The sequence below is a fragment of the Stegostoma tigrinum genome, chromosome 10 (assembly GCF_030684315.1).
Source record: "Stegostoma tigrinum isolate sSteTig4 chromosome 10, sSteTig4.hap1, whole genome shotgun sequence".
NCBI lineage: Eukaryota > Metazoa > Chordata > Chondrichthyes > Orectolobiformes > Stegostomatidae > Stegostoma > Stegostoma tigrinum.
In genome coordinates, this window is record NC_081363.1 from 1,884,064 (window position 1) to 1,910,155 (window position 26,092).

Below are 26,092 nucleotides of genomic sequence, written 5' to 3' on the forward strand. Positions count from 1 at the left end.
CTGGTCTCCCTGATGTAGGAAGGGTGTTGTGAAACTTGAAAGGTTTCAGAAAAGACTTACAAGGATGTTGCCAGGGCTGGAGGGTTTGAGCTTAAGGGGTGGCTGAATAGGCTGGGGCTATTTTCCCTGGAGTATCAGAGGCTGAGGGGTGACCTTATACAGAGGTTTATAAAATCATGAGGGGCATGGATTGGGTAAATAGACAAGGTCTTTCTCCCAGGATAGTGGAGTCCAAAACTAGAGGGTTTAGGGTGAGGGGGTAAGATTTAAAATGGGCCTAAGGGGCGCCTTTTTCATGCAGAGGGTGGTGTGTGTATGGAATGAGCTGTCAGAGGAAGTGGTGGAGACTGGGCCATATGGTGGCAAATGGGCCTAGATTAATTGAGGATATCTGGGCGGCATGGATAAGTTGGACCATATCCAGCTCTATGATTATGACTGGTATGAGGAGGCAATAACCTGACATTTGAAAAACTTACTCTTCGATCTCTTCTGCTCCCTTGCGTCCTGACCTGCAATTAGAAAACATGAACTCAATATCAGTCAGTACAACATGAAAGAGGAAGGCAAATTAACACCATCAAGACCAATATTACATTATATCTCTATCTTTCTCAATATCTCTACATTTACACAAACAGTACCAGGGTTACATTAATACAAACAAGACCTGAATTATAATAACTTGGGGAGTGATGAAGTGAGGAGAGATGAAGTATGGGAAATGAAACTGGCAAAGTCAAGGACCCTGTCACCAAAGTGTCAGGAATCTTCTACTGCAGAAAGAGGAAAGACACATCCGAAGTGTTAGTATGGAAGATGATCTCATCAGAATAAAGCATAGAAACTGGGAGAGTGAAATAGACTGCTGACAGGAAGTTGGGTGTGAGGACATTTCATTGAGGTAGTTCTGGGAGTGCTTTGACTTACAATTAATATTGACATTAAGACCGTAAAAAGTGGGAGCAGAAGTAGGTCATTCAGCTCATCAAGTCTTCTTTGCCATTCAATGAGATTAGGACTGATTTGGTAATCGTCCATTTCACTTTCTTGCCTTTTCTCCACAACCCTCAATTCCCCTTATCATTAAAAATCTGTCCATCTCAGCCTTTAGTATCACTGTTGATCCAGCTTTGACAGCCCCCTGTAGTAAAGAATTCCACTGATTGACGGCCCTCTGAGAAAAAAAAATCCTCTTCATCTCTGTCTTAAATAGGCAACCTTATGGTTGTACACTCCCCAAAAAAGGCAAACAATCTTTCCATATCGATCCTGTCAAGTCCCCTAAGAATCTCGTATGTTTCAATAAGGCCCCTTCTCACTCTTCTGAACTTCAATCAGAACAGACCCAAACTAATCAACCTCTCCTCATAAAACAGTCCCTCCACAGCCTGGAGAAAATTCTCTGAACTATCTCCAATTCCCACATATCTTTCGATAGATGAGGGGCACCAAACTGTTGACAGTCATAGAACATAAAACAGAACAGTACAGCACAGTACAGGTTCTTCGGCCCACCATGCTGGGCCGAACTTTTACCCTAAACTTAAGGTCTATCTAACCTCCACCCCCACCTTATACTATCATCCATATGCCTATCTAACAGCCATTTAAATGCTCCTAATGAGGCTGACTTAACTACCCTCTCTGGCAATGCAGTCCACATCCCTACTACTCCCTGAGTAAAGAACCAGCTCTGACGTCTCCCCGAAATCTACCTGCACTCAGTTTAAAACTATGTTCCCTCAAAAAAGCTACATCCACCCTCGCAAAAAGTCTCTGTCTGTCCACTCTATCTATCCCTCTGATCATTCTGTACACCTCTATCAAGACACCTCTCAACCTTCGTCGTTGTAAAGAGGAAAGCCCTCGCTCTCTCAACCTTTCCTCGTAATATCTTCCTGCTATTCCAGGCAACATCCTGGTAAATCTCCTCTGCACCTTTTCCAATGCTTCCACATCTTTCCTGTAATGAGGTGACCAGCACTGGACACAATACTCCAGATGTGGCCGAACCAGGCTTTTGTATAGCTGGAGCATAACTTCACGGGTCTTGAACTCAATCCCTCTGTTAATAAAAGCTAACACACCACACGCCGTCTTAACAACTCTATCCACCTGGGTGGCAGCTTTCAGGGAATTGGGGACATGAACCCCAAGTTCCCACTACTCCTCCACACTGCCAAGAATCTTTCCGTTAACCCTGTACTGTGCTTTCAAATTTGTTCTTCCAAAATGAATCACCTCACACTTTTCAGAGTTAAACTCCATCTGCCACTTCTCAAGGCAGCTCTGCATCCTATCAATGTCCCTTTGTAACCCAGAACAGCCCTCCGCACCACAACGCGGCCCACCTTTGCATCATCCGCAAACTTGCTAATCCACCCTTCCACTCCTACATCCAAATTATTTACAAAAATCACAAATAGAAGAGGACCCAGAACAGATCCTTGTGGTACACCACTTGTAACTGAGCACCATGTTGAATATTTTCCATCCACTACCACCCTTTGTCTTCTAAGGGTCAGACAATTCTGAATCCAATCGGCCACGTTTCCTCCATCCGATGCCTCCTTACCTTCTGCATGAGCCTACCAATGGGCTAGAGATAGAGATGTCATAGAGATGTACAGCATAGAAGCAGAACCTTCGGTCCATGTTGACCAGATAGCCTAGATTAACCTAGTCCATTTCCCAGCATTTGGCTCATGTTCCTCTAAACGCTTTCCATTCATATCCCCATCCACAGTGTTAAGAAAAGGCAGGGTCACGGTAATGCACACGGTGGAACTGGCAGTCTGAAGTACATTTATTTAATGCACCGAGTATAAAAGGTAAAGCAGGAGAGTTTCAAGCCTGGATTGGTACATGAAACTACGACGCGGTAGCCATTACAGAAACTTGGTCGAAAGAAGGTCAGGACTGGAAGCTCAATGCTACGGGGTTTCAGGTGTGGCAGAGAGGGATATAAAATGTGTCAGGGAGCTGCATTACTGATTAAGGAGAATATCACAGCTACAGTAAGAGACAACATCTTAGGGGGCTCACCCAGTGAGGCTGTATGGGTAGAACTCAGGAATAGAAAAGGTGCAATCACTTTGATAGGGTGATATTATAGGCCCCCCAATTTCCAGCAGGGGATGAATGAATAGATTTGTAAGTAAACCATGGAATGATAAAAAAAATAGGGTTGTTGTAGAGGGTGATTTTAACTTCCCCAAAATGGACTGGGACTCTATTAGTGTCAAGGGCATAGATGGGGCAGAATCTGTTACATGCATCCAGGAGGGATTCTTGAAGCAATACATCAATAGTGCAATTAGTAAAGGGGCTACACTTGATCTCAACTTGGGGAATGAGCCTGGCCAGGAGATCAAAGTTTCAGTCGGGAAGCATTTTGAGAACAGTGATCATAATTCAAACCACAGAAAGATGGTTAAAAATTGGCAGAGAAATGGCAGATGCGGTTTAATCTGGGTAAGGGTGAGGTGATACATTTTGGGAGGTCAAATGCAAGAGATAAATGTGTAAATAGCAGGACCCTCAGGAGCACTGATATTTCCGAGGACAATGAGGTGCAAGTCCATAGTTCCCTAAAAGTGACAACACAAGTGGATAAGGTGGTAAAGAAAGTGTACGACATGCTTGCCTTCATCTGTCAGGGCACTGAACATAAAAGTTGGCGAGTCCTGTGACAGCTATACAAAGCTTTAGGTGGGCCACATTTGGAGTATTGTGTGCAGTTCTGGCCACAACACCATTGAAAAGCTTTGGACAGAGTGTGAAAGAGGTTTACAGCATGTTGCCTGGATTGAAGTATTTTAACTCGAAGGAAAGATTGTACAAACTTGGATTTACTGCAGCGTCAGAGGCTGAGGGATGAACTTGAAATTTGAGATCACACAATCCCCACAGTGTGGAAGCAGGCCATTCGGCCCATAGAACCTATCCAATCCCAGCCACCTACCAAATCCTTGTAACCCTGCATTTCCCATGGCCAATCCCCTTTGCCAGCACATCTTTGGACTGTGGAAGGAAACCGGAGCACTCGGAGGAAACCCATGCAGACACAGGGAGAATGTGCAAATACCACACAGTCACCTGAGGGTGGAATCGAACCCAGGTCCCTGGCACCGAGGCAGCAGTGCCAACCACTATACCACCATGCCACCCCTACAGAAGTCAGTGCTGATTGACCTTCCTGGTGACACTCACATCCCAGGAGTAAATAAAGAAACAGAAGTGGGGCTTGGAACCACAACGTTCTGATTCAAAGGCAAAAGTGAAGTTTTATGTAGCCACAGGCAAGAGCAGGTGAAGCAATAAGCAGATTGAAGATGTTGCTGAGTGTCAGTGAACAAGGACTGATGCTCTCTCACACAGGAAACCAGCAGATTGAGAATTAAAAGGACAAATGCACTGAAAAAAACCAAGGATGGAAATTCGCCTCAGATCAGTAACCTCACAGAATTTGGAATGAAAAACAATAGTTACTGAATCGGCGATGTGAAAAGTTAATTAAAGTGACAGTTGTAGGCTAGGCTGCCACTCCATCACTCTGTGAACATGTCAGCAACTCACTCTCTACTGCTTCACTGACTCATCACCATTTCCAGCTGTCATTCACCACAAAGATGTGTATCCCATTCCATCCGTTATCAGCCACTTTGTTCACCAGTCGTTTGAAACACTGCAGCTGAAGTAGCTATAGATGTGTTTGGAACATTTCAAACACCATTGACCTACATGCAGATCACTGCTCATGCTCTCCCACATCACTTTGTACTTTCCTTCAGCACACATACAAAGACTAACTAGATATCTCGTTACCACATTAACCCCATGGCATTCTTACTCATAGTCACCAATCAACATTGCAGATCCAACACAGTGTCACAGGTAACAAGGTGTAGAGCTGGATGAACACAGCAGGCCACGCAGCATCAGAGGAGCAGGAAAGCTGATGTTTCAGTCCTCGACCCTTCTTCAGAAATGGGGGCGGGGAAGGGGATTCTGAAATAAATATGGAGAGAGGGGGAGGCGGATAGAAGATGGATAAAGGAGAAGACAGGTGGAGAGGAGACAGACAGGTCAAGGAGGTGGGGACGGAGCCAGTAAAGGTGAGTGTAGGTGTGGAGGTGGGGAGGAGATATGTCAGTCCAGGGAGGATGGACAGGTCAAGGGGGCAGGATGAGGTCAGTAGTCAGGAGATGAGGATGGGGGTTGAGGTGGGAGAAGGGGATAGGTGAGAGGAAGAACAGGTTAGGGAGACGGGGACGAGATGGGCTGGCTTTGGGATGCGGTAGGGGAGGGGAGATTTTGAAGCTTCAGTACTGAGCGAGTGCCGTACTGTTGGAGGGTCAGTACTGAGGGAGTGCCACACTGTCAGTGGGTCACAACTGAGGGAGTGGGCACGGTTGAAGGGTCAGTACTGAGGGAGTGCTGCACTGTTGGAGGGTCATTGCTGAGGGAGCGTCGCACTGTCAGAGAGTCAGTGCTGAGGAAGCGCCGCACTGTCGGAGGGTCAGTGCTGAGGATGTGCCGCACTGTTGGAGGGTCAGTGCTGAGGGAGCAGGCACTGTCGGAGGGTCAGTGCTGAGGGAGTGGGCACTGTCGGAGGGTCAGTGCTGAGGGGAAGCCGCACTGTCAGAGGGTCAGTGCTGAGGATATGCCACACTGTCGGAGGGTCAGTGCTGAGGGGGCGCCGCACTGTCGGAGGGTCAGTGCTGAGGATATGCAACACTGTCGGACGGTCAGTGCTGAGGGGGCGCCGCACTGTCGGAGGGTCAGTGCTGAGGCTATGCCACACTGTCGGAGGGTCAGTGCTGAGGAGGCGCCGCACTGTCAGAGGGTCAGTGCTGAGGATATGCCACACTGTCGGAGAGTCAGTGCTGAGGGGGCGCTGCACTGTCGGAGGGTCAGTGCTGAGGATATGCCACACTGTCGGAGGGTCAGTGCTGAGGATATGCCACACTGTCGGAGGGTCGGTGCTGAGGGGGCGCCGCACTGTCGGAGGGTCAGTGCTGAGGATATGCCGCACTGTCGGAGCGTCAGTGCTGAGGATATTCCACACTGTCGAAGGGTCAGTGCTGAGGCAGTGCCACACTGTCGGAGGGTCAGTGCCAAGGGAGCGCCGCACTGTCGGAGGGTCAGTTCTGAGGATGTGCTGCACTGTCGGAGGGTCAATGCTGAGGAAGCGTTGCACTGTCAGAGAGTCAGTGCTGAGGAAGCGCTGCACTGTTGGAGGGTCAGTGCTGAGGATGTGCCGCACTGTCGGAGGGTCAGTGCTGAGGGAGTGGGCACTGTCAGAGGGTCAGTGCTGAGGGGGAGCCGCACTGTCGGAGGGTTAGTGCTGAGGGTGCCGCATTGTTGGAGAGATGAAGTGAAAGAGAGTTAGGGATGGAGTGAAATAGAGCACTCCACAAGGAAGTAGAGCGATTGTGTCAGTGAGACAGGGAGACAGATGTGACGGATGAGATATGATGGATGAGGTGGGATAGCGGGAAAGATAGAGGCACAGATGGAGAGAAATAGAGAGTGTGGTGTGGTAGATTGGGAAAACAAGAGACGTCAGAGAGTATGAAGGACAGATGCGAGAGAGTGTGAAATGGGGAGAGAGAGGGAAAATAAGACTAGGAGGGAATGTGAGAGAGGCATTGATTTCGGAAGAGAAAGTGTGAGACAGGGACAAATAATGGCACACAGAGATAGATGCAGGGATAGAGAATGAAAGTGACAAAAGGAGAGACAGAGAGGAAGAGATAAACTATGGAGACAGAGACAGACGGAAAGAGTAAGAAACTGAGTGATAGACAGGAAGAGGGAGAAAGAGACAGATAGGTGCTTAAAAGAGATGGTGAAATGGGGAGACAGTGAAAGCAAGACAATGAGAAACAGAGAGAGAATACGTCAGTGAGAATGAGTAAGAAAGTGTGAGGCAGAGAGAGCGAGTCAGTGAGAGAGACATAGATAAATGGACACTGATAGAGACAGAGAGAAAGAGAGAAATAGAAGCAGGGATAGAGGGACAGGGAGAGACAGTAGAGCAGGAGAAAAAGGGCGAGACAGGAAAAGAAAGGAGAAAAAAGCAGAAGAATTAGAAACACAAAGAGACAGGGATGGAGTGAGAGAGACAGACAGGGAAAGAGTGTAGCCATTACAGAGCCATTACTGAGACATGGATGCAGGATGGTCATAATTGGGAATTAATATCCAGGGGTATCAGAGTATTTGGAAGGACAGGCAGGAAGATATGGGAGGGTGGAGTTGCTCTGATATTTAAGAATGACATCAGGGTGACAGTGAGGGACATTACAGGTTTTGTGGAGAATAAGGTTGAATTTATTTAGGTGAAATTAGAAATTCTAAACAGAAAAAAATCACTGATAGGTGTAGTCTATAGGCTATGACACCAAACTAGCTCAGAATATAAAGACAGATAGCAAAAATATATACAAATATTTAAAACAAAAAAGTGGCTAAGGTAAACATTGTATTTTAGAGGATGAGAAGGGGTATTTAATAACGGGAAATGAAAAAATAGCCGAGGCATTAACCATTGTGTGTCGGTCTTCACAGTGGAGGAAATGAATAGCTTGCCAGTAATTGATGACAAAGAGGCTGAGGTAGGTGAGGGCCTAGACACGATCATTATCACATTGAGCAAGCCAACACAGCTAAAAGTAGACAAGTCTCCTGGCCCTGATGGAATGTACACCACATGTAGTGTCTCTAAGTTTGCAGATGACACGAAGATGAGCGGGAGAGCAAAGTGTGCTGGGGACTCTGAATGGAGTGAAATATAGATAATTTAAGTGAGTAGGCAAAAGTCTGGCAGATGAAGTACAATGTTAATAAATGTGAAGGCATCCACTTTTTGTAGGAATAACAGTAAAAGGAACTATAACTTCAATGGTAAAATATTGCAGCATGCTGCTGTGCAGAGGTACCTGGGTGTCCTTGTACATAAATCGCAGAAGGTTGGTTTGGAGGTACAAGGGCTAATTAAGAAGGCAAATGGAATATTGTCCTTCATTGCTAAAGGGATTGAGTTTAAAAACAGGGAGGTTATGTTACAGCTGTACAAGGTGCTGGTGAGGCCACACCTGGAGTACTGTGTACAGTTTTGGTCTCCTTACTTGAGAAAGGATATACTGGCTCTGGAGGGGATGAAGAGAGGTTCACTGGGTTGATTCCAGAGTTGAGAGGATTGGCATATGAGGAGAGGCTGAATAGACTGGGATTATATTCATTGGAATTTAGAAGAATGAGGGGGCATCTTCTGGAAACCTATAAAATTATCAAGGGAGTAGATAAGATAGAAACAGGGAAGTTGTTGTTTCCACTGGGAAACTAGATCAAGAGGGCGTAGTCTCAAAAGTAGGGGGACCAGATTTAGGACTGAATTGAAGAGGAATTTCTTCACCCAAAGGGTTATGGATCTGTTGAATTCCCTGTCCAGTGAAGCAGTTGTGGCTTCCTCGTGGAATGTATTTTAAGTTAGGATAGATAAATTTTTGAACAGTAAAGGAATTCTAGCTGAGGATTCTCTGAAGTTAAACTTGCAGGTTGAGTCATTAGCTAGGAAGGCAAATGCAATGTTGGCATTTATTTTGAGAGGAGTTGAATATAAAAGCAGGGATGTGCTACTGAGGCTTTATGAGGCTCTGGACAGGCCACATTTAGAGTATTGGGTGCAGTTTTGGGCCCCATATCTCAGGAAAGATGTACTGGCCCTGGAGCAGGTTCAGAAGTTCACGAGAATGGTCCCAGGAATGGAAAGCTTAACATATGGGGAATATTTGAGGACTCTGGGTCTATATTCATTGGAGTTTAGAACGATGAGGGGGGGATCTAATTGAAACTTACAGAATACATGCAGCCTGGATGTTGGGAAGATGTTTCCATTGGTGGAGAGACTAGGACCTGAGGGCACAGCCTTAGAGTAAAGGGAAGATGTTTTAGAACGGAGATAAGGACAAACTTCTTCAGCCATAGAGTGGTGAATCTATGGAATTCACTGCTACAGAAGGCTGTGGAGGCCAGGTCATTGAGTACATTTAAGAAAGAGATAGATAGGTTCTTGGTTATCAAGGGGATCAAGAGTTATGGGAAAAAAGTGGGAGAATGAGGGGTTCAGAAACTTATCAGCTATGATTGAATGGCGGAGCAGACTCGATGGACTGAATGGCCTAATTTCAGCTCCTATGTCTTATGGTCTATTTAAGGGCTATGGTGAGAGGGTGGGTAAGTGGAGCTGAAGCCATGAAAAGATCAGCCATGATCTTAGTGAATGGCAGGGCAGGTTGGAAGGGCCAGAAGGCCTGCTCCAGATCCTGGCTCTTATGTTCTTATGAGTGACAAAGAGATTGACGGAGAGAGAGAGAGACAGAGAGAGATAGAGGTAGGGATAGATAAATTAGAGACAGAGAATGAGAGAGAGAGACAAAGCAAGCAAGGGAAAGAGAGAGAGAGAAAGAGAGATAAACAGTCAAAAAGAGACACAGAGGGAAATGTACACAAATATACATAGTGAGTGTGAGCGAGAGAGAGAGAGACAGCGACAGGCAGAGAATGAGATTTGACGGAGAAAAGGCAGTGAAAGGGGGAAACAAGGTAACAGAGAAAGAAGAAAAATACAGCGTATTTGGAAATTGAGAAAGTGAGAGAGAAAGGTTGATGCAGATATGCAAAAGGATATGAGACAACGTGGAACTGCAAGGTGAGAGTGGGGTCACCCAGTAAGCACACTTAATTGTATCTTGATGAGTACATGATAGGGCCAGCGTTCCTTTAAACAATTATGCAGTTACCATTCTGTAAAGTTCCTAGTGACCGTAACTGATAGGAGGAGGCTGCATACTGGCAATCAGCACGGACACCAGAATCCGCCAGCATTATGCCAATGCTGCCCTCTGCTGTATGCTTCTCACTGATAGTTTGCCATAAGAAAGGAAAACAACTAAAAGACCGAAACAAACAGGAGAAAATCAAGCAATTACACTCACACTTACTGCACAGGAAAGAGCTATTCTGCCCATTAGGCATGCACTGCCTCTTTGAAAACTATCCCCTCATGTGAACATACAGTCATAATCATAAAAGAATATAACACAGCCGATCAAATCTGTGGCACTCAAAAACAGTCATCTAATTATTCTAATCCCATTTTCCAGCACTTGACACAAAAACTTGTGTATGGTGGCAGAATAAACATCCATTCCATGTCATCAAGATTTACCAGGATCTTACAGATCCAATAAGATGGCAATTCCTTAGCCTATTTGCTCCATCTACTTTTTGTATCTTTTTCCATTTTTTGTCTCTTTTCTTGCAATATTAATGTTATTTTACTTTTCTCCTGTTGAAAAGCATGATTGCTGAGATGGCATTGGCAATCGGTGGGTGAGATCAGTACAGTCTCATGGCGATCGGTGAGTGAGCTCAGTACAGTCTCATGGCAATCGGTGAGTGAGCTCAGAACAGTCTCATGGCAATCGGTGGGTGAGCTCAGTACAGTCTCATGGCGATCGGTGAGTGAGCTCAGTGCAGTCTCATGGCGATCGGTGAGTGAGCTCAGTACCGTCTCATGGTGATCGGTGAGTGAGCTGAGTACAGTCTCATGGCAATCGGTGAGTGAGCTCGGTACAGTCTCATGGCGATCGGTGAGTGAGCTCAGTACAGTATCATGGCAATCGGTGTGAGCTCAGCACAGTCTCATGGTGATCGGTGAGGGAGCTCAGTACAGTCTCATGGCAATCGGTGAGTGAACTCAGTACAGTCTCATGGTGATCGGTGAGTGAGATCAATACAGTCTCATGGCGATCCGTGAGTGAGCTCAGTACAGTCACATGGCGATCGGTGAGTGAGCTCAGTACAGTCTCATGGCGATCGGTGAGGGAGCTCAGTACAGTCTCATGGCAATCGGTGAGTGAGCTCAGTACAGTCTCATGGCGATCCGTGAGTGAGCTCAGTACAGTCACATGGCGATCGGTGAGTGAGCTCAGTACAGTCTCATGGCAATCGGTCAGTGAGCTCAGTACAGTCTCATGGTGATCGGTGACTGAGCTCAGTACAATGGCTGAGCTCAGTCCAGACTGATGGTGGTCGGTGAGTGAGTTCAGTGCAGTCTCATGATGGTCACTGAGTGACCTCAGTACAGACTCATGGCGATCCGTGAATGAGCTCAGTACAGTCTCATGGCGATCGGTGAGTGAGCTCAGTGCAGTCTCATGGCGATCGGTGAGTGAGCTCAGTACCGTCTCATGGTGATCGGTGAGTGAGCTGAGTACAGTCTCATGGCAATCGGTGAGTGAGCTCAGTACAGTCTCATGGCGATCGGTGAGTGAGCTCAGTACAGTATCATGGCAATCGGTGTGAGCTCAGCACAGTCTCATGGTGATCGGTGAGGGAGCTCAGTACAGTCTCATGGCAATCGGTGAGTGAGCTCAGTACAGTCTCATGGTGATCGGTGAGTGAGATCAATACAGTCTCATGGCGATCGGTGAGTGAGCTCAGTGCAGTCTCATGGTGATCGGTGAGTGAGCTCAGTACAGTCTCATGGCGATCGGTGAGTGAGCTCAGTACAGTCTCATGGCGATCGGTGAGTGAGCTCAGTACAGTATCATGGCAATCGGTGTGAGCTCAGCACAGTCTCATGGCGATCGGTGAGGGAGCTCAGTACAGTCTCATGGCAATCGGTGAGTGAGCTCAGTACAGTCTCATGGTGATCGGTGAGTGAGCTCAGTACAGTCTCATGGCGATCGGTGAGTGAGCTCAGTACAGTCTCATGGCAATCGGTCAGTGATCTCAGTACAGTCTCATGGTGATCGGTGAGTGAGCTCAGTACAATGACTGAGCTCAGTCCAGACTGATGGTGGTCGGTGAGTGAGTTCAGTACAGTCTCATGATGGTCACTGAGTGACCTCAGTACAGACTCAGGGCGATCCGTGAATGAGCTCAGTACAGTCTCATGGCGATCGGTGAGTGAGCTCAGTGCAGTCTCATGGCGATCGGTGAGTGAGCTCAGTACCGTCTCATGGTGATCGGTGAGTGAGCTGAGTACAGTCTCATGGCAATCGGTGAGTGAGCTCAGTACAGTCTCAAGGCGATCGGTGAGTGAGCTCAGTACAGTATCATGGCAATCGGTGTGAGCTCAGCACAGTCTCATGGTGATCGGTGAGGGAGCTCAGTACAGTCTCTTGGCAATCGGTGAGTGAGCTCAGTACAGTCTCATGGTGATCGGTGAGTGAGATCAATACAGTCTCATGGCGATCGGTGACTGAGCTCAGTGCAGTCTCATGGCGATCGGTGAGTGAGCTCAGTACAGTCTCATGGCGATCGGTCAGTGAGCTCAGTACAGTCTCATGGTGATCGGTGACTGAGCTCAGTACAGTCTCATGGCGATCGGTCAGTGAGCTCAGTACAGTCTCATGGTGATCGGTGAGTGAGCTCAGTACAATGACTAAGCTCAGTCCAGACTGATGGTGGTCGGTGAGTGAGTTCAGTACAGTCTCATGATGGTCACTGAGTGACCTCAGTACAGACTCATGGCGAACCGTGAATGAGCTCAGTACAATCTCATGACGATTGGTGAGTGAGCTCAGTACAGTCTCATGGCGATCGGTGAGAGAGCTCAGTACAGACTCATGGCGATCCGTGAATGAGCTCAATACAGTCTCATGGTGATCGGTGAGTGAGTCTTGTACAGATTCATAATGATCGGTGAGGGATCTCAGTACAGTCTCATGGCGATCAGTGAGTGAGCTCCGTACAGTCTCATGGCGATCAGTGAGTGAGCTCCGTACAGTCTCATGGCGTTCAGTGAGTGAGCTCAGTACAGTCTCATGGCGATCGGTGAGTGAGCTCAGTACAGTCTCATGGCAATCGGTCAGTGAGCTCAGTACAGTCTCATGGTGATCGGTGACTGAGCTCAGTACAATGGCTGAGCTCAGTCCAGACTGATGGTGGTCGGTGAGTGAGTTCAGTGCAGTCTCATGATGGTCACTGAGTGACCTCAGTACAGACTCATGGCGATCCGTGAATGAGCTCAGTACAGTCTCATGGCGATCGGTGAGTGAGCTCAGTGCAGTCTCATGGCGATCGGTGAGTGAGCTCAGTACCGTCTCATGGTGATCGGTGAGTGAGCTGAGTACAGTCTCATGGCAATCGGTGAGTGAGCTCAGTACAGTCTCATGGCGATCGGTGAGTGAGCTCAGTACAGTATCATGGCAATCGGTGTGAGCTCAGCACAGTCTCATGGTGATCGGTGAGGGAGCTCAGTACAGTCTCATGGCAATCGGTGAGTGAGCTCAGTACAGTCTCATGGTGATCGGTGAGTGAGATCAATACAGTCTCATGGCGATCGGTGAGTGAGCTCAGTGCAGTCTCATGGTGATCGGTGAGTGAGCTCAGTACAGTCTCATGGCGATCGGTGAGTGAGCTCAGTACAGTCTCATGGCGATCGGTGAGTGAGCTCAGTACAGTATCATGGCAATCGGTGTGAGCTCAGCACAGTCTCATGGCGATCGGTGAGGGAGCTCAGTACAGTCTCATGGCAATCGGTGAGTGAGCTCAGTACAGTCTCATGGTGATCGGTGAGTGAGCTCAGTACAGTCTCATGGCGATCGGTGAGTGAGCTCAGTACAGTCTCATGGCAATCGGTCAGTGATCTCAGTACAGTCTCATGGTGATCGGTGAGTGAGCTCAATACAATGACTGAGCTCAGTCCAGACTGATGGTGGTCGGTGAGTGAGTTCAGTACAGTCTCATGATGGTCACTGAGTGACCTCAGTACAGACTCAGGGCGATCCGTGAATGAGCTCAGTACAGTCTCATGGCGATCGGTGAGTGAGCTCAGTGCAGTCTCATGGCGATCGGTGAGTGAGCTCAGTACCGTCTCATGGTGATCGGTGAGTGAGCTGAGTACAGTCTCATGGCAATCGGTGAGTGAGCTCAGTACAGTCTCAAGGCGATCGGTGAGTGAGCTCAGTACAGTATCATGGCAATCGGTGTGAGCTCAGCACAGTCTCATGGTGATCGGTGAGGGAGCTCAGTACAGTCTCTTGGCAATCGGTGAGTGAGCTCAGTACAGTCTCATGGTGATCGGTGAGTGAGATCAATACAGTCTCATGGCGATCGGTGTCTGAGCTCAGTGCAGTCTCATGGCGATCGGTGAGTGAGCTCAGTACAGTCTCATGGCGATCGGTCAGTGAGCTCAGTACAGTCTCATGGTGATCGGTGACTGAGCTCAGTACAGTCTCATGGCGATCGGTCAGTGAGCTCAGTACAGTCTCATGGTGATCGGTGAGTGAGCTCAGTACAATGACTAAGCTCAGTCCAGACTGATGGTGGTCGGTGAGTGAGTTCAGTACAGTCTCATGATGGTCACTGAGTGACCTCAGTACAGACTCATGGCGAACCGTGAATGAGCTCAGTACAATCTCATGACGATTGGTGAGTGAGCTCAGTACAGTCTCATGGCGATCGGTGAGAGAGCTCAGTACAGACTCATGGCGATCCGTGAATGAGCTCAATACAGTCTCATGGTGATCGGTGAGTGAGTCTTGTACAGATTCATAATGATCGGTGAGGGATCTCAGTACAGTCTCATGGCGATCAGTGAGTGAGCTCCGTACAGTCTCATGGCGATCAGTGAGTGAGCTCCGTACAGTCTCATGGCGTTCAGTGAGTGAGCTCAGTACAGTCTCATGGCAATCGGTGAGTGCGCTCTGTACAGTCTCATGGCGATCGGTGAGAGAGCACAGTACAGTCTCATTGCGATCGGTGAGTGAGTTCAGTACAGTCTCATGGCAATCGGTGAGTGGGCTCAGTACAGTCTCATGGTGATCGGTGAATGAGCTCAGAGCAGTCTCATGGTGATCGGTGGGTGAGCTCAGTACCGTCTCATGGCAATCGGTGGGTGAGCTCAGTACATGTCATGGTGATCAGTGAGTGAGCTCAGTAGTTTCATGGCGATCGGTGGGTGAGCTCAGTACAGTTTCATGGCGATCGGTGGGTGAGCTCAGTACGGTCTCATGGCAATCGGCGAGTGAGCTCAGTACAGTCTCATGGCGATCGGTGAGTGAGCTCAGTACCGTCTCATGGCAATCGGTGAGTGAGCTCAGTACAGTCTCATGGCAATCGGTGAGTGAGCTCAGTACAGGTAATGGTGATCAGTGAGTGAGCTCAGTACAGTCTCATGGCAATCGGTGAGTGAGCTCAGTACCGTCTCATGGCAATCGGAGGGTGAGCTCAGGACAGGTCATGGTGATCAGTGAGTGAGCTCAGTACAGTCTCATGGCGATCGGTGAGTGAGCTCAGTACAGTCTCATGGTGATCGGTGAGCGAGCTCAGTACAAGGTCATGGCGATCAATGACTGAGCTCAGTCCAGACTGATGGTGGTCGGTGAGTGAGTTCAGTACAGTCTCATGATGGTCACTGAGTGACCTCAGTACAGACTCATGGCGATCCGTGAATGAGCTCAGTACAGTCTCATGGCGATCGGTGAGTGTCCTCAGTACAGTCTCATGGCGATCGGTGGGTGAGCTCAGTACCGTCTCATGGCAATCGGTGGGTGAGCTCAGTACAGGTCATGGTGATCAGTGACTGAGCTCTGTACAGTCTCATTGCAATTGGTGAGTGAGCTCGGTACAGTCTCATGGTGATCGGTGAATGAGCTCAGTACAGTCTCATGGCGATCGGTGAGTGAGCTCAGTACCGTCTCATGGCAATCGGTGGGGGAGCTCAGTACAGGTCATGGCGATCGGTGAGTGAGCTCAGTACAGTCTCATGGTGATCGGTGAGTGAACTCAGTACAGTCTCATGGCGATCGGTGAGTGAGCTCAGTACAGTCTCATGGCGATCGGTGAGTGAGCTCAGTACAGTCTCATGGTGATCGGTGAGGGAGCTCAGTACAGACTCATGGTGATCGGTGAGTGAGCTCAATACAGTCTCATGGTGATCGGTGAGTGAGCTCAGTACAGTCTCATGGCAATCGGTGAGTGAGCTCAGGACAAGGTCATGGCGATCAATGACTGAGCTCAGTCCAGACTGATGGTGGTCGGTGAGTGAGTTCAGTGGAGTCTCATGATGGTCACTGAGTGACCTCAGTACAGACTCATGGCGAACCGTGAATGAGCTCAGTACAGTCTCATGACGATCGGTGAGTGAGCTCAGTGCAGTCTCACGGCGATCGGTGTGAGCTCAGTACAGTCTCATGGCGATCAGTGTGAGCTCAGTAAAGTCTCATGGAGATTGGTGAGTGAGCTCAGTATGGACACATGGCGATCGGTGGGTGAGTCTTGTACAGATTCATAATGATCGGTGAGTGAGCTCAGTACTGACTCATGGCGATCGGTGAGTGAGTTCAGTACAGTCTCATGGTGATCGGTGAGTGAGTCTTGTACAGATTCATAATGATCGGTGAGTGAGCTCAGTACAGACTCATGGCGATCGGTCAGTGAGCTCAGTACAGTCTCATGGCGATCGGTGAGTGAGCTCAGTACATGGTCTTGGCGATCAATGACTGAGCTCAGTCCAGACTGATGGTGGTCGGTGAGTGAGTTCAGTGCAGTCTCATGATGGTCACTGAGTGACCTCAGTACAGTCTCATGGCGATCCGTGAATGAGCTCAGTACAGTCTCATGACGATTGGTGAGTGAGCTCAGTACAGTCTCAGGGCGATCGGTGAGAGAGCTCAGTACAGACTCATGGCGATCTGTGAATGAGCTCAATCCAGTCTCATGACGATCGGTGATTGAGCTCAGTACAGTCTCATGGCGATCGGTGAGTGAGCTCAGTACAGTCTCATGGCGATCAGTGAGTGAGCTCAGTGCAGTCTCATGGTGATCGGAGAGTGAGCCCAGTACAGTCTCATGGTGATCGGTGAGTGAGTCTTGTACAGATTCATAATGATCGGTGAGTGAGCTCAGTACTGACTCATGGTGATGGATGAGGGATCTCAGTACAGTCTCATGGCCATCAGTGAGTGAGCTCAGTACAGTCTCATGGCAATCAGTGAGTGAGCTCAGTACCGTCTCATGGCAATCGGTGGGTGAGCGTAGTACAGGTCATGGTAATCAGTGAGTGAGCTCAGTACAGTCTCATGGCAATCGGTGAGTGCGCTCTGTACAGTCTCATGGCGATCGGTGAGAGAGCACAGTACAGTCTCATTGCGATCGGTGAGTGAGTTCAGTACAGTCTCATGGCAATCGGTGAGTGGGCTCAGTACAGTCTCATGGTGATCGGTGAATGAGCTCAGAGCAGTCTCATGGTGATCGGTGGGTGAGCTCAGTACCGTCTCATGGCAATCGGTGGGTGAGCTCAGTTCATGTCATGGTGATCAGTGAGTGAGCTCAGTACAGTCTCATGGCGATCGGTGAGTGAGCTCTGTACAGTCTCATGGCGATCGCTGTGAGAGCTCAGTACAGTTTCATGGCGATCGGTGGCTGAGCTCAGTACAGTCTCATGGCAATCGGCGAGTGAGCTCAGTACAGTCTCATGGCGATCGGTGAGTGAGCTCAGTACCGTCTCATGGCAATCGGTGAGTGAGCTCAGTACAGTCTCATGGCAATCGGTGAGTGAGCTCAGTACATGTCATGGTGATCAGTGAGTGAGCTCAGTACAGTCTCATGGCAATTGGTGAGTGAGCTCAGTACCGTCTCATGGCAATCGGTGGGTGAGCTCAGTACAGGTCATGGTGATCAGTGAGTGAGCTCAGTACAGTCTCATGGCAATCGGTGAGTGAGCTCAGTACAGTCTCATGGTGATCGGTGAATGAGCTCAGTACAGTCTCATGGTGATCGGTGACTGAGCTCAGTACAGTCTCATGGCGATCGGTCAGTGAGCTCAGTACAGTCTCATGGTGATCGGTGAGTGAGCTCAGTACAATGACTAAGCTCAGTCCAGACTGATGGTGGTCGGTGAGTGAGTTCAGTACAGTCTCATGATGGTCACTGAGTGACCTCAGTACAGACTCATGGCGAACCGTGAATGAGCTCAGTACAATCTCATGACGATTGGTGAGTGAGCTCAGTACAGTCTCAGGGCGATCGGTGAGAGAGCTCAGTACAGACTCATGGCGATCCGTGAATGAGCTCAATACAGTCTCATGGTGATCGGTGAGTGAGTCTTGTACAGATTCATAATGATCGGTGAGGGATCTCAGTACAGTCTCATGGCGATCAGTGAGTGAGCTCCGTACAGTCTCATGGCGATCAGTGAGTGAGCTCCGTACAGTCTCATGGCGTTCAGTGAGTGAGCTCAGTACAGTCTCATGGCAATCGGTGAGTGCGCTCTGTACAGTCTCATGGCGATCGGTGAGAGAGCACAGTACAGTCTCATTGCGATCGGTGAGTGAGTTCAGTACAGTCTCATGGCAATCGGTGAGTGGGCTCAGTACAGTCTCATGGTGATCGGTGAATGAGCTCAGAGCAGTCTCATGGTGATCGGTGGGTGAGCTCAGTACCGTCTCATGGCAATCGGTGGGTGAGCTCAGTACATGTCATGGTGATCAGTGAGTGAGCTCAGTACAGTTTCATGGCGATCGGTGGGTGAGCTCAGTACGGTCTCATGGCAATCGGCGAGTGAGCTCAGTACAGTCTCATGGCGATCGGTGAGTGAGCTCAGTACCGTCTCATGGCAATCGGTGAGTGAGCTCAGTACAGTCTCATGGCAATCGGTGAGTGAGCTCAGTACAGGTAATGGTGATCAGTGAGTGAGCTCAGTACAGTCTCATGGCAATCGGTGAGTGAGCTCAGTACCGTCTCATGGCAATCGGAGGGTGAGCTCAGGACAGGTCATGGTGATCAGTGAGTGAGCTCAGTACAGTCTCATGGCGATCGGTGAGTGAGCTCAGTACAGTCTCATGGTGATCGGTGAGTGAGCTCAGTACAAGGTCATGGCGATCAATGACTGAGCTCAGTCCAGACTGATGGTGGTCGGTGAGTGAGTTCAGTACAGTCTCATGATGGTCACTGAGTGACCTCAGTACAGACTCATGGCGATCCGTGAATGAGCTCAGTACAGTCTCATGGCGATCGGTGAGTGTCCTCAGTACAGTCTCATGGCGATCGGTGGGTGAGCTCAGTACCGTCTCATGGCAATCGGTGGGTGAGCTCAGTACAGGTCATGGTGATCAGTGAGTGAGCTCTGTACAGTCTCATTGCAATTGGTGAGTGAGCTCGGTACAGTCTCATGGTGATCGGTGAATGAGCTCAGTACAGTCTCATGGCGATCGGTGAGTGAGCTCAGTACCGTCTCATGGCAATCGGTGGGTGAGCTCAGTACAGGTCATGGCGATCGGTGAGTGAGCTCAGTACAGTCTCATGGTGATCGGTGAGTGAACTCAGTACAGTCTCATGGCGATCGGTGAGTGAGCTCAGTACAGTCTCATGGTGATCGGTGAGGGAGCTCAGTACAGACTCATGGTGATCGGTGAGTGAGCTCAATACAGTCTCATGGTGATCGGTGAGTGAGCTCAGTACAGTCTCATGGCAATCGGTGAGTGAGCTCAGTACAAGGTCATGGCGATCAATGACTGAGCTCAGTCCAGACTGATGGTGGTCGGTGAGTGAGTTCAGTGGAGTCTCATGATGGTCACTGAGTGACCTCAGTACAGACTCATGGCGAACCGTGAATGAGCTCAGTACAGTCTCATGACGATCGGTGAGTGAGCTCAGTGCAGTCTCATGGCGATCGGTGTGAGCTCAGTACAGTCTCATGGCGATCAGTGTGAGCTCAGTACAGTCTCATGGCGATTGGTGAGTGAGCTCAGTATGGACACATGGCGATCGGTGGGTGAGTCTTGTACAGATTCATAATGATCGGTGAGTGAGCTCAGTACTGACTCATGGCGATCGGTGAGTGAGTTCAGTACAGTCTCATGGTGATCGGTGAGTGAGTCTTGTACAGATTCATAATGATCGGTGAGAGAGCTCAGTACAGACTCATGGCGATCGGTCAGTGAGCTCAGTACAGTCTCATGGCGATCGGTGAGTGAGCTCAGTACATGGTCTTGGCGATCAATGACTGAGCTCAGTCCAGACTGATGGTGGTCGGTGAGTGAGTTCAGTGCAGTCTCATGATGGTCACTGAGTGACCTCAGTACAGTCTCATGGCGATCAGTGAATGAGCTCAGTACAGTCTCATGACGATTGGTGAGTGAGCTCAGTACAGTCTCAGGGCGATCGGTGAGAGAGCTCAGTACAGACTCATGGCGATCTGTGAATGAGCTCAATCCAGTCTCATGACGATCGGTGATTGAGCTCAGTACAGTCTCATGGCGATCGGTGAGTGAGCTCAGTACAGTCTCATGGCGATCAGTGAGTGAGCTCAGTGCAGTCTCATGGTGATCGGAGAGTGAGCCCAGTACAGTCTCATGGTGATCGGTGAGTGAGTCTTGTACAGATTCATAATGATCGGTGAGTGAGCTCAGTACTGACTCATGGTGATGGATGAGGGATCTCAGTACAGTCTCATGGCCATCAGTGAGTGAGCTCAGTACAGTCTCATGGCAATCAGTGAGTGAGCTCAGTACCGTCTCATGGCAATCGGTGGGTGAGCGTAGTACAGGTCATGGTAATCAGTGAGTGAGCTCAGTACAGTCTCATGGCAATCGATTAGTGCGCTCTGTACAGTCTCATGGCGATCGGTGAGAGAGTACAGTACAGTCTCATTGCGATCGGTGGGTGAGCTCAATACAGTCTCATGGCAATCGGTGAGTGGGCTCAGTACAGTCTCATGGTGATCGGTGAATGAGCTCAGTGCAGTCTCATGGTGATCGGTGGGTGAGCTCAGTACCGTCTCATGGCAATCGGTGGGTGAGCTCAGTTCATGTCATGGTGATCAGTGAGTGAGCTCAGTACAGTCTCATGGCGATCGGTGAGTGAGCTCTGTACAGTATCATGGCGATCGCTGTGAGAGCTCAGTACAGTTTCATGGCGATCGGTGGCTGAGCTCAGTACAGTCTCATGGCAATCGGCGAGTGAGCTCAGTACAGTCTCATGGCGATCGGTGAGTGAGCTCAGTACCGTCTCATGGCAATCGGTGAGTGAGCTCAGTACAGTCTCATGGCGATCGGTGAGTGAGCTCTGTACAGTCTCATGGCGATCGCTGTGAGAGCTCAGTACAGTTTCATGGCGATCGGTGGCTGAGCTCAGTACAGTCTCATGGCAATCGGCGAGTGAGCTCAGTACAGTCTCATGGCGATCGGTGAGTGAGCTCAGTACCGTCTCATGGCAATCGGTGAGTGAGCTCAGTACAGTCTCATGGCAATCGGTGAGTGAGCTCAGTACATGTCATGGTGATCAGTGAGTGAGCTCAGTACAGTCTCATGGCAATTGGTGAGTGAGCTCAGTACCGTCTCATGGCAATCGGTGGGTGAGCTCAGTACAGGTCATGGTGATCAGTGAGTGAGCTCAGTACAGTCTCATGGCAATCGGTGAGTGAGCTCAGTACAGTCTCATGGTGATCGGTGAATGAGCTCAGTACAGTCTCATGGTGATCGGTGACTGAGCTCAGTACAGTCTCATGGCGATCGGTCAGTGAGCTCAGTACAGTCTCATGGTGATCGGTGAGTGAGCTCAGTACAATGACTAAGCTCAGTCCAGACTGATGGTGGTCGGTGAGTGAGTTCAGTACAGTCTCATGATGGTCACTGAGTGACCTCAGTACAGACTCATGGCGAACCGTGAATGAGCTCAGTACAATCTCATGACGATTGGTGATTGAGCTCAGTACAGTCTCAGGGCGATCGGTGAGAGAGCTCAGTACAGACTCATGGCGATCCGTGAATGAGCTCAATACAGTCTCATGGTGATCGGTGAGTGAGTCTTGTACAGATTCATAATGATCGGTGAGGGATCTCAGTACAGTCTCATGGCGATCAGTGAGTGAGCTCCGTACAGTCTCATGGCGATCAGTGAGTGAGCTCCGTACAGTCTCATGGCGTTCAGTGAGTGAGCTCAGTACAGTCTCATGGCAATCGGTGAGTGCGCTCTGTACAGTCTCATGGCGATCGGTGAGAGAGCACAGTACAGTCTCATTGCGATCGGTGAGTGAGTTCAGTACAGTCTCATGGCAATCGGTGAGTGGGCTCAGTACAGTCTCATGGTGATCGGTGAATGAGCTCAGAGCAGTCTCATGGTGATCGGTGGGTGAGCTCAGTACCGTCTCATGGCAATCGGTGGGTGAGCTCAGTACATGTCATGGTGATCAGTGAGTGAGCTCAGTACAGTTTCATGGCGATCGGTGGGTGAGCTCAGTACGGTCTCATGGCAATCGGCGAGTGAGCTCAGTACAGTCTCATGGCGATCGGCGAGTGAGCTCAGTACCGTCTCATGGCAATCGGTGAGTGAGCTCAGTACAGTCTCATGGCAATCGGTGAGTGAGCTCAGTACAGGTAATGGTGATCAGTGAGTGAGCTCAGTACAGTCTCATGGCAATCGGTGAGTGAGCTCAGTACAGTCTCATGGCAATCGGAGGGTGAGCTCAGGACAGGTCATGGTGATCAGTGAGTGAGCTCAGTACAGTCTCATGGCGATCGGTGAGTGAGCTCAGTACAGTCTCATGGTGATCGGTGAGCGAGCTCAGTACAAGGTCATGGCGATCAATGACTGAGCTCAGTCCAGACTGATGGTGGTCGGTGAGTGAGTTCAGTACAGTCTCATGATGGTCACTGAGTGACCTCAGTACAGACTCATGGCGATCCGTGAATGAGCTCAGTACAGTCTCATGGCGATCGGTGAGTGTCCTCAGTACAGTCTCATGGCGATCGGTGGGTGAGCTCAGTACCGTCTCATGGCAATCGGTGGGTGAGCTCAGTACAGGTCATGGTGATCAGTGACTGAGCTCTGTACAGTCTCATTGCAATTGGTGAGTGAGCTCGGTACAGTCTCATGGTGATCGGTGAATGAGCTCAGTACAGTCTCATGGCGATCGGTGAGTGAGCTCAGTACCGTCTCATGGCAATCGGTGGGGGAGCTCAGTACAGGTCATGGCGATCGGTGAGTGAGCTCAGTACAGTCTCATGGTGATCGGTGAGTGAACTCAGTACAGTCTCATGGCGATCGGTGAGTGAGCTCAGTACAGTCTCATGGCGATCGGTGAGTGAGCTCAGTACAGTCTCATGGTGATCGGTGAGGGAGCTCAGTACAGACTCATGGTGATCGATGAGTGAGCTCAATACAGTCTCATGGTGATCGGTGAGTGAGCTCAGTACAGTCTCATGGCAATCGGTGAGAGAGCTCAGTACAAGGTCATGGCGATCAATGACTGAGCTCAGTCCAGACTGATGGTGGTCGGTGAGTGAGTTCAGTGGAGTCTCATGATGGTCACTGAGTGACCTCAGTACAGACACATGGCGAACCGTGAATGAGCTCAGTACAGTCTCATGACGATCGGTGAGTGAGCTCAGTGCAGTCTCATGGCGATCGGTGTGAGCTCAGTACAGTCTCATGGCGATCAGTGTGAGCTCAGTACAGTCTCATGGCGATTGGTGAGTGAGCTCAGTATGGACACATGGCGATCGGTGGGTGAGTCTTGTACAGATTCATAATGATCGGTGAGTGAGCTCAGTACTGACTCATGGCGATCGGTGAGTGAGTTCAGTACAGTCTCATGGTGATCGGTGAGTGAGTCTTGTACAGATTCATAATGATCGGTGAGTGAGCTCAGTACAGACTCATGGCGATCGGTCAGTGAGCTCAGTACAGTCTCATGGCGATCGGTGAGTGAGCTCAGTACATGGTCTTGGCGATCAATGACTGAGCTCAGTCCAGACTGATGGTGGTCGGTGAGTGAGTTCAGTGCAGTCTCATGATGGTCACTGAGTGACCTCAGTACAGTCTCATGGCGATCCGTGAATGAGCTCAATACAGTCTCATGACGATTGGTGAGTGAGCTCAGTACAGTCTCAGGGCGATCGGTGAGAGAGCTCAGTACAGACTCATGGCGATCTGTGAATGAGCTCAATCCAGTCTCATGACGATCGGTGATTGAGCTCAGTACAGTCTCATGGCGATCGGTGAGTGAGCTCAGTACAGTCTCATGGCGATCAGTGAGTGAGCTCAGTGCAGTCTCATGGTGATCGGAGAGTGAGCCCAGTACAGTCTCATGGTGATCGGTGAGTGAGTCTTGTACAGATTCATAATGATCGGTGAGTGAGCTCAGTACTGACTCATGGTGATGGATGAGGGATCTCAGTACAGTCTCATGGCCATCAGTGAGTGAGCTCAGTACCGTCTCATGGCAATCAGTGAGTGAGCTCAGTACCGTCTCATGGCAATCGGTGGGTGAGCGTAGTACAGGTCATGGTAATCAGTGAGTGAGCTCAGTACAGTCTCATGGCAATCGATGAGTGCGCTCTGTACAGTCTCATGGCGATCGGTGAGAGAGTACAGTACAGTCTCATTGCGATCGGTGGGTGAGCTCAATACAGTCTCATGGCAATCGGTGAGTGGGCTCAGTACAGTCTCATGGTGATCGGTGAATGAGCTCAGTGCAGTCTCATGGTGATCGGTGGGTGAGCTCAGTACCGTCTCATGGCAATCGGTGGGTGAGCTCAGTTCATGTCATGGTGATCAGTGAGTGAGCTCAGTACAGTCTCATGGCGATCGGTGAGTGAGCTCTGTACAGTCTCATGGCGATCGCTGTGAGAGCTCAGTACAGTTTCATGGCGATCGGTGGCTGAGCTCAGTACAGTCTCATGGCAATCGGCGAGTGAGCTCAGTACAGTCTCATGGCGATCGGTGAGTGAGCTCAGTACCGTCTCATGGCAATCGGTGAGTGAGCTCAGTACAGTCTCATGGCAATCGGTGAGTGAGCTCAGTACATGTCATGGTGATCAGTGAGTGAGCTCAGTACAGTCTCATGGCAATTGGTGAGTGAGCTCAGTACCGTCTCATGGCAATCGGTGGGTGAGCTCAGTACAGGTCATGGTGATCAGTGAGTGAGCTCAGTACAGTCTCATGGCAATCGGTGAGTGAGCTCAGTACAGTCTCATGGTGATCGGTGAATGAGCTCAGTACAGTCTCATGGTGATCGGTGACTGAGCTCAGGACAGTCTCATGGCGATCGGTCAGTGAGCTCAGTACAGTCTCATGGTGATCGGTGAGTGAGCTCAGTACAATGACTAAGCTCAGTCCAGACTGATGGTGGTCGGTGAGTGAGTTCAGTACAGTCTCATGATGGTCACTGAGTGACCTCAGTACAGACTCATGGCGAACCGTGAATGAGCTCAGTACAATCTCATGACGATTGGTGATTGAGCTCAGTACAGTCTCAGGGCGATCGGTGAGAGAGCTCAGTACAGACTCATGGCGATCCGTGAATGAGCTCAATACAGTCTCATGGTGATCGGTGAGTGAGTCTTGTACAGATTCATAATGATCGGTGAGGGATCTCAGTACAGTCTCATGGCGATCAGTGAGTGAGCTCCGTACAGTCTCATGGCGATCAGTGAGTGAGCTCCGTACAGTCTCATGGCGTTCAGTGAGTGAGCTCAGTACAGTCTCATGGCAATCGGTGAGTGCGCTCTGTACAGTCTCATGGCGATCGGTGAGAGAGCACAGTACAGTCTCATTGCGATCGGTGAGTGAGTTCAGTACAGTCTCATGGCAATCGGTGAGTGGGCTCAGTACAGTCTCATGGTGATCGGTGAATGAGCTCAGAGCAGTCTCATGGTGATCGGTGGGTGAGCTCAGTACCGTCTCATGGCAATCGGTGGGTGAGCTCAGTACATGTCATGGTGATCAGTGAGTGAGCTCAGTACAGTTTCATGGCGATCGGTGGGTGAGCTCAGTACGGTCTCATGGCAATCGGCGAGTGAGCTCAGTACAGTCTCATGGCGATCGGCGAGTGAGCTCAGTACCGTCTCATGGCAATCGGTGAGTGAGCTCAGTACAGTCTCATGGCAATCGGTGAGTGAGCTCAGTACAGGTAATGGTGATCAGTGAGTGAGCTCAGTACAGTCTCATGGCAATCGGTGAGTGAGCTCAGTACCGTCTCATGGCAATCGGAGGGTGAGCTCAGGACAGGTCATGGTGATCAGTGAGTGAGCTCAGTACAGTCTCATGGCGATCGGTGAGTGAGCTC

At 49.6% G+C, this 26,092-nt stretch overlaps 1 protein-coding gene across 2 annotated transcripts in view; it reads right to left on the reverse strand.

Moving 5' to 3' along the window:
- The window catches only part of LOC125455886 (intraflagellar transport protein 43 homolog B), a 112,375-nt gene that overhangs the window by 34,294 nt on the left and 51,989 nt on the right, over positions 1-26,092 (reverse strand). For both annotated transcript variants that reach the window (XM_059648889.1, XM_059648888.1), the window contains exon 4: positions 480-512. In XM_059648889.1, coding sequence (XP_059504872.1) covers positions 480-512 — 33 coding nt within the window. The remainder of the gene's footprint in view (positions 1-479; positions 513-26,092) is intronic.